General features: G+C 38.8%; 1 protein-coding gene across 1 annotated transcript in view; it reads left to right on the top strand.

Annotated features, from left to right (window-relative positions):
• The window catches only part of CUBN (cubilin), a 154,795-nt gene extending 141,431 nt beyond the window's left edge, over positions 1–13,364 (top strand). The window contains exons 60-67 of the mRNA XM_069776074.1: positions 5,680–5,885; positions 6,751–6,913; positions 7,380–7,588; positions 8,881–9,028; positions 9,128–9,309; positions 10,425–10,590; positions 12,424–12,659; positions 13,046–13,364. Of these exons, the coding sequence (XP_069632175.1) occupies positions 5,680–5,885; positions 6,751–6,913; positions 7,380–7,588; positions 8,881–9,028; positions 9,128–9,309; positions 10,425–10,590; positions 12,424–12,659; positions 13,046–13,153 (1,418 nt within the window). The 3' untranslated portion in view covers positions 13,154–13,364. The remainder of the gene's footprint in view (positions 1–5,679; positions 5,886–6,750; positions 6,914–7,379; positions 7,589–8,880; positions 9,029–9,127; positions 9,310–10,424; positions 10,591–12,423; positions 12,660–13,045) is intronic.

The raw sequence follows: 13,364 nt of genomic DNA, 5'->3' as shown, positions 1-13,364 counted from the left end.
ATTTTCACAGTATTTTTATGCTATTTTATTTTGTCAACAAAAAAATTTGCTTAACATAGTTCTAAGTCCACTTCTGCCCTGCAAACTGAAAACATGGCTCACTATTCAGTTTCTAGGTACAGATTTTCAGCAGTGCTCAGCATGTGCAGTTGCTGCAGAGCTTTTTGGGGTTGTTCAGAATTGCTGAACTCCCCCCACCCCCCCAGTTCTGAATGGGCAATATAAGGTGTAAAATATTGGTTTGGTTATTCTATTGCATATGTCAGGGTTAGGTGTTTCTTTGTGAGTCATTTCTAAAGTCTTACACCACCAGAAGTAATTCATTGCACTGATTTATGTAAATAATGTTAGCACCTGCTGTAGGTGGCACCAGGCACCTGTACTGACAACAGCAGTTATGGACTGTTAGGTGGGAAAGGACTCAGCACAGCTGAATCTCAGCTTTCCTGCAAATTTTTCTCCCCCCAACAAAAACAAATCTTAGAAGAACGTGTCCTTGACTGTGGCATGTGAATGCTGTTAGATCTTCTCATGCCTTTGGAAAAGCAGCAGTGCATGGCAGAGATATCACAGCCCATTAGGACAAGTTTCCAGGAGTGTATCTCAAGATACCCAACCTGGACTTAGAGCTTGGTACTGCAGAGGGTCTAACTGAGAAGCAAATTGCTTGAAACTCACAAGACTTCTTGCAAAAATTTCTTAGGGCTTTTGGTTCACACAATTTTTTACCAAATATATTACACGTTAATATTACACACTTCAGATTCATTACACTGTCATAGCTTAACTATGATTAGCTTAATCTATTAAAATAATGAATAAGTCATGGCTAATAATATCTTTTCTTGATCTTATTATAGTCTATGAAAATAAGAACATCTATAACAAGCTCAGAATATATGTTCATAAGTCGCAATTCCTGGACTGTTTCCAAATGTATTCTTGGGCTAAAAATTTTGGGCTTGAAATCTGACTAAATTTAGAAAGCACTTGCAGTGTTGAAATACATCTCTTCAATATCTCTGAAAAGAATACCACTTTTGAGCTAAGGGATAGTCTACAAATGCCTCTCAGAAATGTCAGTTATTTAATGTCTGTGACATTTCTTCTCCCAAAGCATAATAAATAGAAGTGGTTTGCATACTCGAACTGGATAGATAGGAAAAGAGGTAGACTTTTAAATATGAAATTTCTGACTGATCTGAAAAAATGAGGTGAAAAATAGTTTTCATACACAGCGATTAAACATTGTAGGTGACTAAACAGTTAAAAGCCAATGGGATATTCAGACTAAAGGCACTTCCCACAACTGTTGGCAAACTCTGCTGGCATGAGTTGTCTTAGCTTCACTAAAGTCAATGACTGCTTCAGCTGAAAATCTGTACTCCGGTGCATGCAAACAAAGGGTGAGGAGACATTTCTGATTCATATCGCAAGAGAGATCTGCAAAGGCCTGGGTGGCTGTGATGCCAACAAGTATGCTAATACAGTATTAGAAAGTATTAGAATGAGGGCAGACTGCATGTCTGCCCAGGCAAACATCGAGGAGATGGATAGGATGGTACATACATGACAGTTTTGCAGAACTAGGGCAGGCTTGGCAAAGAGTATGTCTGGACTGTCATATTTGGGATCAGCCAATAGTCTAAAAACTTAAGAATATGAACTTCATCTGACTGCATTTGTGAAATCCTGCTAAAGCAGGAGACTGGGGATTTGCAGTCCTAAATGTCACTGCTGGAACCATTGCCAGGCCATCAAACCAGTCAGAAACCCTTTCTGTGTAAAGACTAGGCTGAGGACTAAAAAGAGTCCTGTGCTTTCAGAAGTGTCCTCCTGAAACGTTGCAGGCACTGTGGTCAGGGCTGCCACTACTGCCAGGGTCCTGCTTCCACACAAAGTCTCAATGTCTGTACAGTGATTGCCAAACATGGGAACAGCTCAGCTCAGCTTGTGAAGGTTTACCAACCTTCAGTATCAGCCATGAGACAAAACGCGACAGTACAATTCCTCCCTCCAGCCCTATATCCTTCTGAGCCATGATCCAAACAAGCTATAAGCTAATAATTACAGCCACAATTAGTCCAGCCATTCCTCTGCACTGGAAATAAGACCCATCAGGAAAGAAGCATTAGTCTTGGCAGAGTTAATCCTTGCTTATTCTGATTTTTAGTTCAGATCAGAGAGTAGCTTAGAGTTCCCAGGCATGCTTCTAGGTGAGACCAAATGTGGTTCAGAAATCTGGAAGAGGATTTTCATTACTGTTCAGGCAGAACTAGAACAGTTCTTTGAACTTTGCTGCCTTCTGGTAGATGTTTGTTGTGCTCATTTAGTAAGGGAAGGGCAGCAAAATTAGATCATTGTGTTTTGAAATGTCATTGGTTTAGTTGTTTCTGATAGATGTAAAACTACTCAGTAGGCTCCTTTCACTGCATCCATACCCATATAAATGAATCTTACACCTGGCTGTGCTTCAAAGGCAGGCAGCTTCAAAGATTCGTCTTCATCTTCATACCCTATCTAGAGGATGTAACTCTTAACAGAGAAACATGTGCTTGCTCTCTGCTGTAATTATTTTTATTTGCCATAGGGGACCTGCAATTCTTTCTTTTCTGAATGGTCCTTCAGCCTTTTAGTTTCGTTAATGCTTCCCACCAAAAGCAATTAGTGATGACAGTGTGTGCCCTAGTTATTCTGATAATTTGTATTCTCTGGCAAGCTGTTTATGAGAGGCACAAGATTGCAGTCTGATTTATGATGACCTTATGATTTTTATTTTAAATAAGAAACCAGAGACTGAAAAACACAGTAAGCCATGTAGTCAGTCCATCTGCTCATATGCAAATTGTTCTATAAGGTACATTTCTTATTCTTTTTATCAAGTTTACCTTTTAATATCTAACAGTCTGTCCTACAAATTAACAGACATCTCAGTTCCAGATTTTGCCTAAATTTTGGCTACATTTTTTTCTGGCTGTGTTAGCCAGTGATGAGTACCATTCCATCAATGATCACCAGCAGGCCAGATGGCTACTATTTGGCCTTCTATTGAGAAATGGTGCTGGTTTTTAAAACAATGAGTTCTGTCCTGGCTAAAATGCAGTGCAATAGTTTTTCTCTTAGTGTGAGTTCCCTCCTGTTAAGCACTTGGTTCTTCATTTACTTGTGGGTGTTCCCTAGACCTACACAAGTTCACTATTCTGTAACTTTTAGTGGCTGCAATCAGATGATCAGTACTGAAAAGCACCAGGTTGGATAGATTTTTCAACATGGGCTGCTCTTTATTTGACTTGATGCAGCGCTACTTGATATCTGGTTGGATTCCAGTATAGCCATAATGTACTGTCCTGTAAGCAGCTGACTCAACCCCAGCTGAGAGGGCTAAGCATTGTGAAAACTAATGATGAAACCTCATCTTTATTAACTGTAAATCATACTTTTAGCTATTTATCTCCCTTAGATGCTCTTATTGGCTATACTAGCTAGAATTAATTTTCTGATGATGAGGATTTGGCCTATTTCTCTCTCTGTCAGGTCCATTTTATGTGCTGTACAAACATAGCTTACCCACATCTGTATTTTTTGTCATCTGAGCTGTCTTTATAGCTGCACAGCTAGCAGTGAAGTGCACCATTGCAAAGGTCCAGACATTTGATATCCAAAAAAATGACAGTCCAACAGCACTGACAGCCTTTCTGTTGCATGGCTCTGTGGCAATTCCCTGACTCCTGTTGCAATGGTCTAACTGGCATCTCTGCAACTCTAACACTAAAAAGGGTGAAGGGGAGCTTTGTAAGGTGTCTGACCCGTATATCACTCCAGATTCAATATTGCAGGGCTGGATGGTTAGACTATGATCTATGCCTAATGATTATATGCTTAATGTTATGTTTAGTAGATGGTGTCCAAAATGCCGAGCAGGAAACAGCTCCAGCAAGATTGTTTCAGAGGGACTGAATAAATCATGCAGAAGGGTGAACCCAGAGAAAAATATAGCGAAACTGCACTCTTAGGGCCCAGGCACCCTCTTGTCTGACATTTCCCTCCTTCCTAGACTGTTTGTAAGAACGTGATTTATTGCTCGCATTTTCCCCACTGTTTGTTGTCGGCTTCTGCAGTGGCGTTCGAATGAATGCTAACACTTTTCCAAGTTTCTGACTTCATTAACAGCCCACGAAACTGGACTAGAATCTATTAATTCCTGACTTTTTCACTTTGTAATAAGTTTCTTCTGTTCGTTTTTAGCTATAGCAAAAGCTTAAATCTCATGTTGTTAAGATTTTGGTTTTAAGCAAACTTCTTTTTAGGGTGGGGTTTTTCCGGCTTTGGTTAGTAGAGCAGGATGACATTTAGCCTTAGTCACTCTGGTTTAACCATTACAGTCTTGCAAGACAGGGTTCTCTCCAGTCCTGCATTACTGATGCAATCCTGATACTTGGATGCTGATTTTTCACCAGAGTGATCTTTTGTGATACTGTAGCTCAAGTAGGGTGCAGTTTTATATGCCCAGAAATATATCAGTGTGTCAAGGTTAAGTCACTGTAAGTCAGCCAGACAGGCATATTTTACACATGCAGATGAAGCTCTGAAACTCCATTCACATTGCTTAGCCACAGCTGTAGCTTTGTTTATTATCTAATTCTCCTAAAATGATACACTGTGGGAGACAACAGGCTCCCTGCAGTTACCACTTTGCTCTGTGCAGTTTACAAAAACTTTTTCTCAGACTCAAAAGCAAGAGTAGGAACCATACTTAATTTGAATTCCTGAGTTAAATAAATGGCCAGGAGACCTCACAGAGACTGGGGAAGGAAGCATAAAGTAAATAAATTGTTCAGATTTACTAGCCCAGTCCAACCTCTGGAAATCAAACTACAGGGGAAAAAAAAAAAAAGATAAGTAAAAAACCAATCCCTTCAGATGGTCTGTATTTTTTGCTTGTTTGTAATTAGATGCAATAAAAGGGTTCTGATCTTCTAATAACTGCTTTTGTCCAAAAGTAATTTCTTTCAATGTGACTGAAAACATTACAGGGTTCGAAATTTCACAGCATGTAAGTACAGTAAGGGACTTAGCTCTGTCTGGAGACCCAAATGAAAAGCAGCCTGCTTTTCAGAGAGGTTTTAAGTTCCCACCAAGCAAAACGCTTCCAGGAGTAAGTCCCTTCTAGCTAGATTCCTGAATATGAGTCTGGGTCCCAGCATCAGGCTGCCAAAGTCAATCCCCCAGAACGAGGTCATATTGCCAAAATGAGCAACTTAATTTTTAACCAGATTTTCAAAGTTAACAACCCAGTGCCCCCTACTGTCCAAATACTCTTACCAGCAGGTAAGAATTACATTAAAAGGCCTTCTAACCACCATTCTTCTATTTAATTTCTGTCCCCTGTCTTCTTACAGTCCCTTTTAAAAAATCTGTTGCTATATTTTCAAAATGGATACTCATTTTACATTCAAGAGAAGACATGAGCCTTTCTTAATTCACTCTACTAAATCTAATTGTGATTTGTATCTATCTAACGCTATTTGTGTTGAAAGCCTTTTAATCATTCAGATATTCCTTGTGAGACAGGACAGTAAAATTCTGTAGCACAGAAAAAAGCTGCTGGCTTGCATTAAAGAGTTGAAGATTAAATAAATGCCAGGAATTGCTTTTGAAAAGTTTCTGCTTCTTCAACAGGACCTCAGCACGGCTGTGGTGGTTACTTGACAAATTCAGCTTATACATTTGGCTCTCCAGTCTCCAATGTGACCAGAAGATATGAGAAAAATCTGGACTGTGTATGGATCATAACTGCACCTGTAAACAAACTGGTCAACCTCACCTTCAATTCATTCATGCTTGAAGCACAGTCTGCTCAGACTTGCCGATACGATTACGTCAAAGTAAGATAGCTGTGTATTTTAACAAGAAAATATCAGTCAGATACAATCCACTATCATCTCCATGAGGCTAAAACTTAATTAATAGAAAATGGTCTTATGAAGAAATTAAATTGCTTAATATAATTAAAACTTTTTTCATTGGGTTAGATTACTACTCCAGATGACATCCTGCCTTTTTGGAAACCAGTAATAGTTTTAACATTGTTATGGGGACACACTTTTGGTCTTAGACTGCCTATATAAAAGAGTATTTATTTCACAGAATAGAAACAAAACAAAACTCAAGCACTTCGAAAGTAAACTTGCAGATTCATTATCATACACAATTACTTGAAAAGACTTTAATTTACAAAATTTTGAATAAATAAGTCTTGATGCTCAATGCGCATCTGTGAAAGCTATTTTCTTGGAGAAGAGCATACGAAACGTAGGCTAGCAGAATGCTGCTAAACAAGATCCACCAAGAACTGTTATAGATCCTGTTGAGCATTAGAGATGCTCAGTGAAACTAGGAATTAATTTTACATTTTGCTGAATAAAATGAACCTTTTTCACTGAAAAGCGCTTTGAGATTACATATAAAAAAAGAAACCAGAATGCCAAATTAAAATAGAATAAATTTTTTATAGATTTGCTAAGACGGGACCAGAATGCTCCATAATGAGATTTACACTGTCCAACAGAATTAGTTAATATGGCAGTGAATAATTATAGTCATCAAGAACATCCTGTTAAAGCACAAGAGCACATACTGTGCTTTCAAGTAAAAGAAATTGTAATGTCGGGAGGGGTCAGAGAATTTTATTCTATTTATTTGTTTGTTGCACCTGAACTATTAGTGGCTTATATACATTTCTTCTTTCAGCTTTACGATGGCAATAATGAAAATGCCAATTTAGCTGGCACGTTCTGTGGATCTACAGTGCCAGCTCCTTTTCTTTCTACCCATAATTCCTTGACTGTGAAATTTATCACAGACAATTCTGTGGAAAGGGAGGGTTTCAATGCTACCTACACCACAGTGGATCGTAAGTATACATATATATGTATCCATGTACATTGTTGTGACTCTTTTGTGGAAATACATGTTTAAATAATAAATCATCAAATTTTGTTCTAGATATAGGGGTCAGGAAGGGGCAAAGAGTCCTTAGCACAGCATCTATAACCAAGCTAAAAGCAGCACTGCTAGACTCTAGTGCAATTCTCTTTGGTCTTGGCTGGTTGTGGGATGGCTGTCAGTCTGGAGTGCAAAACAGGAACATTCACAGATTGTTAACAAATACGCTGATATTATAGGGAACAAACATTTATTGGAGTTTTATAACATACATTGACACAGCATTAGCATGTGTTTTACTTAAGATTTTTTTCTTCTAGAGATTGACAGGTAAATACAAAAGTATATTGTCCAGTGTAATTTTGCTCAATAAATATTCTTTGCCAGTTGGAAAGGTTTCCACTCTATGATGCATTTATTACTGTTTTACACAGGACCGTGTGGAGGAATATATAATGCAACTCCTACATCCCTGACTGCAACATCTCCTAACTTCCCAAATGAATATCCACCATTTACTCTCTGTACTTGGGTCATTGATGCCCCCCCACATCAGCAAGTCAGGGTGGTGGTTGAGGCCTTCCACCTCCATTCTGACCAGGACTGTTCTCAGAACTACCTAGAGCTCCAGGATTCACCAACAGTAAGAAATTTACAGATGATACCATTCCCCATTCACATTCACTTCCCTTCACTCTTTGTAAAGAGAGAAAAAACTCACCATTTGGTAATAGATTTATTGATGATTCTATGTGAGGGCCATATCCAAAGCATTATGCACTGTGCCCCGCTTAAGGTGTGTTAACTAATTGGTACACAGACCTCATGGAAGCACGCTATACACACATTGAATTAGACCTGGTAAGTGTTACACAATTTTTCACAGTTGCACCAAGTAACAGAGCTGCCAAACTTAAAACCCAGAAAATACTGCCCAACAGCATGTTTTCATAACTAATTGTACTTCCTCCCATCCAGGAACCGTAATAAAAATGAATATTCATGCCAAGAGGAGGGTTTGTAAAAAGAACCAGAAAAAAAAATCTTGTTTATGTCCCTTGTTTTATATTATTCTAAACCTTCTTTCATTGTTTCTTATATTGGCATGAAAATACCTGTTACATTTGGTTTGTTTCTTACAATAATTGAGGGGAGATACAATAAACAATACATAACAAATAAAATGTTGAGACATTATTAAGTGATTCTCATGAGAACTTTAAAATGCATTGCATAACTGGTATAGAAAGTGTTGAAAGATTTATTGTCCTCGTTTCGGCTGGGATAAAGTTAATTTTCTTCCTAGTAGCTAGTATAGAGTTATGTTTTGGATTCAGTATGAGAAGAATGTTTATTGATAACACACTGATGTTTTCAGTTGTTGCTAAGTAGTGTTTAGACTAAGAAGTCACCAATTTTTCAGCTTCTCATGCCTAGCCAGCGAGAAGGCTGGAGGGGCACAAGAAGTTGGCAGGAGACACAGCCAGGGCAGCTGACCCAAAGTGGCCAAAGGGGTATTCCATACCATGGGATGTCATGCCCAGTATATAAACCGGGGGGAGTTCGCTTGGGGGGATTGCTGCTCAGAAACTAACTAGGCATCAGTTGGCAAGTGGTGAGCAATTGCATTGTGCATCACTTGTTTTGTATATTCCAATCCTTTTATTAGTACTGTCATTTTATTATTGTTATTATTATCATTATTAATTTCTTCCTTTCTGTTCTACTAAACTGTTCTTATCTCAATCCATGAGTTTTACCTTTTTCCTTCCGGTTCTCTCCCCCATCCCACTGGATGGGGGGGAAGTAAGTGAGCGGCTGCGTGGTGCTTAGTTGCTGGCTGGGGTTAAACCACAACATTTATTCACCTCAAGTTCAGTAAGTAGAAAACCGAATTATATCATTAAGTAACTTGTGACATGTATTGAATTCCAGCACAGCCAAGGATCGGTCCATAGATTCTGTGGCACTGAAACTTTTCCAGTCCCTGAATTTTATTCTTACGATCGCACAGCCATCGTGACTTTCAAATCAGATGAATATATGATTAATAACGGAGTCAGATTTACCTATCAAGCTACAGGTAAACTTGAAGAAATGTCTAAAAAAATCTACCTACCATTCTCTTTGTTTATTGCATACAGTGAGAAGCAATTACATGTTTCTGGTTTTCTGTCTCAAGGTTGCAGCAGAGAGTATAACCAGCCATTTGGTTACCTGAAGAGCCCTGGCTGGCCTGGTCATCACCCCAATAATATGGACTGTTCTATCATTCTACGAGCTCCCATGAATCACACGATTTCTCTCTTTTTCCATGCTTTCAGCTTGGAAGACAGCATCCAGTGTTCACGTGATTTCCTAGAGGTATCAAGCAAGTATACATATTTTGTGGGCCTGTGTCAAAATCTGCTGAATTCAAAGGATTTTAATAAGCTTGGGTCAAGCCTGAGCTGAGCTGACATTAGGGACCAATTTATTGCTACAGTTTTATGGTGAAAGGTACTCAGATGTGACAGTAAGAGGTTAAACAATACACACTATAGTAGTTCCAAACCCAATGAATAAACAGTTTCATTATCAGCTAACTCATCTTTACCCAGCTCTTGTTGCTGTTACCCAGTTAACAGAGCAAGCCGGGATTGCTTTCATCCAATATTAACATCTGTGCGTGAACAGAAAGCCATGAATATAAGTGCTTTCGTTCCAGCAGTAGATTCCATCTGCTTGATATTTTTCTTAAAATTTTTTTTTTCAAAATACATTTTTTATTAAAAAAAAAAAAAAAGGAGCTCTAGTAACAAGTGTAGGACACTTGCAAAGGTACTTTGTGTCAATAAAAAGCATATCCTCCTACACAATCCCCACTCTGGCCTTTCATGCTTGTTGAAGGTTTCCCTATTCACTGGTCAGATGACAAAAATCAGATGTCTGTGAAAGCATCATTATTTAGTTCTCCTTTCATATCCTCTTTACTGTCTCAAGAAATGGACCTAAGCACCAGCATTATTGGAGCTCAGACAAAAATCAGATTAAACCTGAACTATGTAATATGATCTGTGTCTTAACGTGACCAGGGAAAAGAGTGGTCTGCAGGGTAAAGAATTAATCTTTTTATCTGGAATATTAACATTTCTCTTGAAAAGTAAAACATGGGCTTGAATTTTAAAAGCACGTCTTAGCTACTAGTCAAGTAATTTTTTCAGTCAGGAGATGTACCACTCCATAAAATTTAGCTACCTGTTTCTGATGATACTTGTTCTGTGCAATTACTTACAAACCTCAGACAGACTGGTTAATGATCTCTTTTTCCTTCTATACAAGAATATATAGTAGGAAAAATAACAGTATTAAAATGACAATTATGGTATGCATGCAAGTCACTACATAGTTTGTGCTGTGCTTATATCACTGCATAATTGTATTGGTGTATAACTGGCATAGGGATTTAAAATTGACAATGTTCTTTGTGTCCCTTGAAGGTCAGAAATGGGAGTGATGTGCAGTCACCACTACTTGGCAGGTTCTGTGGCAACACTGTGCCCAGTCCCATCTTCCCCCAAAATCATGTTGTCTACATTCATTTCAAGAGTGATTTTTCAGGGGCTCATGATGGATATGAAATTACATGGACTTCATCCTCAACGGGTAAGGCTGTAATTACAAAGTAATTCCACTTAGCAATTGTCCATAGAGGGAAAATACAGAAATGTGGAATTCAGCCTGCTCAGTTTGGGCCCTGCTTCATCAACACTTAAGCTGTTGTCCACACTATTCAGTGACTGGAGAGAGGTAGTTTTTCCTCAGGACCAGTGGGGCAAGATCCATTCTATGTGATGGAAGCAGTTCCCTCTCTCTAATAGTGACTTTCGCAACCTCAGATGATGTAGTCTGCTTAAGATGAAGATCTACCTCTTTCACTGAGAGGTCAAAAAAATATCAGGAACATCTATCTTGGGATCCACATAGTGGTGGTAGTGACCCAGCCTACTCCATTAAAAGTCCAATTGTGACATGGCCTAGGATCTAGGCACTGCTAAGCCTGAAAAGGACTGAAATTTGCCCCAAGAAAATAACCTAAATATAATGCTGTGTAGTGACTATATCATAGACATTCATAAATGGCTTATGAAATGGCAGTGAATAGCTGGGTAGTAGTTTCTTCGTGACACTAAGTTACTGGAGGTAGGAAAGCTCGTGGCCAGCTGAAAAGCACTGCAGAATAACCTTACAGCATTGAGTGGCTTGGTCATGAAAAGGCAGATAAAGTTCAGTGTAGGAAAGTGTTGATGAAGAACATGGGCAAAAAAAGACAATCTTAACTTTACTTACAAAAATATGGGCTCTGAGTTGACTTTTAGTACTCAGCAACAAGATCTTGGGCGTAAAATAGTTCCATGAAAACAAGAGGTCACTGCTCACTAATAGTCAAGTAGGCCAGCACAGTGCTAGGAATTGCTGGGAAAGGAAGAGAGAACAAATGGACAGCCACTGTATAAATCCAAAGTTCACACACAAATTGAATGATGTGCACAGTTCTGGTCTCCTCCTCTTATCAAGAATCCAGTATAACTAAGGGCTCAACATAAAAAATGGCTTCTGTATGAGGAGTGCTGAGACTTTTTAATCTGGTTAAGAAACTACTGAGGTCTATAAAATTGAGTGATATCTGATGATAGTCATCAACTGTTCATTGACTTTTTCCATAGAAGAACTAGAGGCCATCAGATAAAGCCAGGAGGTGATAGGTTCAAAACAAACCAAACAAACCAGTTCTTCACATAGTATGCAGTTAAGCTGTGGAACTCCATCCCATAGAATGCTGCAATTTGCATGGATACAAGGGCTACCTGAACAAGTTAATGGAAGACATCTGATAAATACTATTAAATACAAAGATGGCATCTCTGTGAGCTGTGAGCTGAAACTTCTTGGAGACTGTGAGAATAATCTGGGGCATGATCTGCACATGCTTACTCTTACTCTATAAACTTGCATTTCTCCCAGGACATCTGCAGATTCTGCCCACAGTTGGAGATTGAATTTTGGTATAAATGGCCTTTAGTTTATTTAAGATGACTATTTTCTCTGAGTTGTTCTCTGTATTTTTCTATCACATGAGGATTCACTACTTTTCATTCCAAAGAACACCCAAAGAGTATTTGTCTCTAGTTGAGTAGTTGGAAACTGAACTGACCAAGGCACAGGCTTAAGACTTTGGTTCCTGTTTCAAAGAGGTTTGGGGTTTTGGTTTTTATTTTTAATATCCAGTGATGGTCTAATGCCCATTGCATATTCTTCTCGGGCTGCTGAAGCTAGAGCCTCAATTTTGTCTCTTATTGGAATAATACCCTTATCCACATTCATTGTTCCAGCTCCCAGTGTCTCTCTGTTTTTCAGTGCTACTGTACTAATGTACTACACCGTGCAGTATCTTGTGAAACTAAGCCTTCTAAGCTAATTAACAGTGTCTGTTTCCAGGATGCGGAGGAACATTATACGGCATCACTGGCTCTTTTGCTAGTCCCAGCTACCCAGCAACTTACCACAACAACACTGATTGTGAGTGGGCCATTACTGCACCCAAGGGACGAATTGTCACAGTGAACTTTGATTTCATCAGCATCGATGACCCAGGGGATTGCAGTAGCAACTATCTGATCCTTTACAATGGGCCAGATGCCAGCTATCCCCCAGCCGGGCCGTACTGTGGGATGGTATGTATTGCCTACTGTCTTTGATCCTGTAAGTGGTTAAAATGAATCTTTACTATTTCATATTCAAGACTGTTTCCCCAATTCTGGCATGAATTCCACATAGATGAGTGGAAGTGAAGGCATGAGGGGTGTGTGGCACCTTAGGAGCCTTCCAATGCAGACCTTACAGTGACATCTAGTGGGAGGTATTAAGATATATTGCTTTGTATTTGTGATTTAAATATTTGTAATACCCTGAGGGAGAAATGCAACAGCAGTATCTAGCACAGACCTGAGGTCACTTCCAACCTATGATCCAATTTGTGCCTCAGTTTTAACTCTCCGACTGGCTTTTCCAAAGGATCTTGATGTTCTATAAAGCTCATTTTTCTTGTCTTTAATTTTAGGATACAAACATCGCTCCATTTACTGCTACATCTCATCAAGTCTATATAAAATTTCATGCTGAATATGTGACTTTACCATCAGGATTCCAGTTAAGCTGGACGAGCTAGAACACTGTTTATGAGAAATATATCACTGTCCCTTGCTATACTGAAGAGACATTAGATCATGAAGTAAGTTTGAAATCCGGTTATAATTGCAGCTGAAGTAAGGCCTTTTAAAAATTACTGTAAGTGTAACTGTTATGAATTTAGATTTCTGTCAAAAAATGTGATCTCTCACTGTACTGAAAATAAACTATTATCTACCCAACTGGGAAAA

The sequence above is a fragment of the Haliaeetus albicilla genome, chromosome 2 (assembly GCF_947461875.1).
Source record: "Haliaeetus albicilla chromosome 2, bHalAlb1.1, whole genome shotgun sequence".
NCBI lineage: Eukaryota > Metazoa > Chordata > Aves > Accipitriformes > Accipitridae > Haliaeetus > Haliaeetus albicilla.
This window is presented reverse-complemented; position numbering and strand designations above follow the sequence as displayed.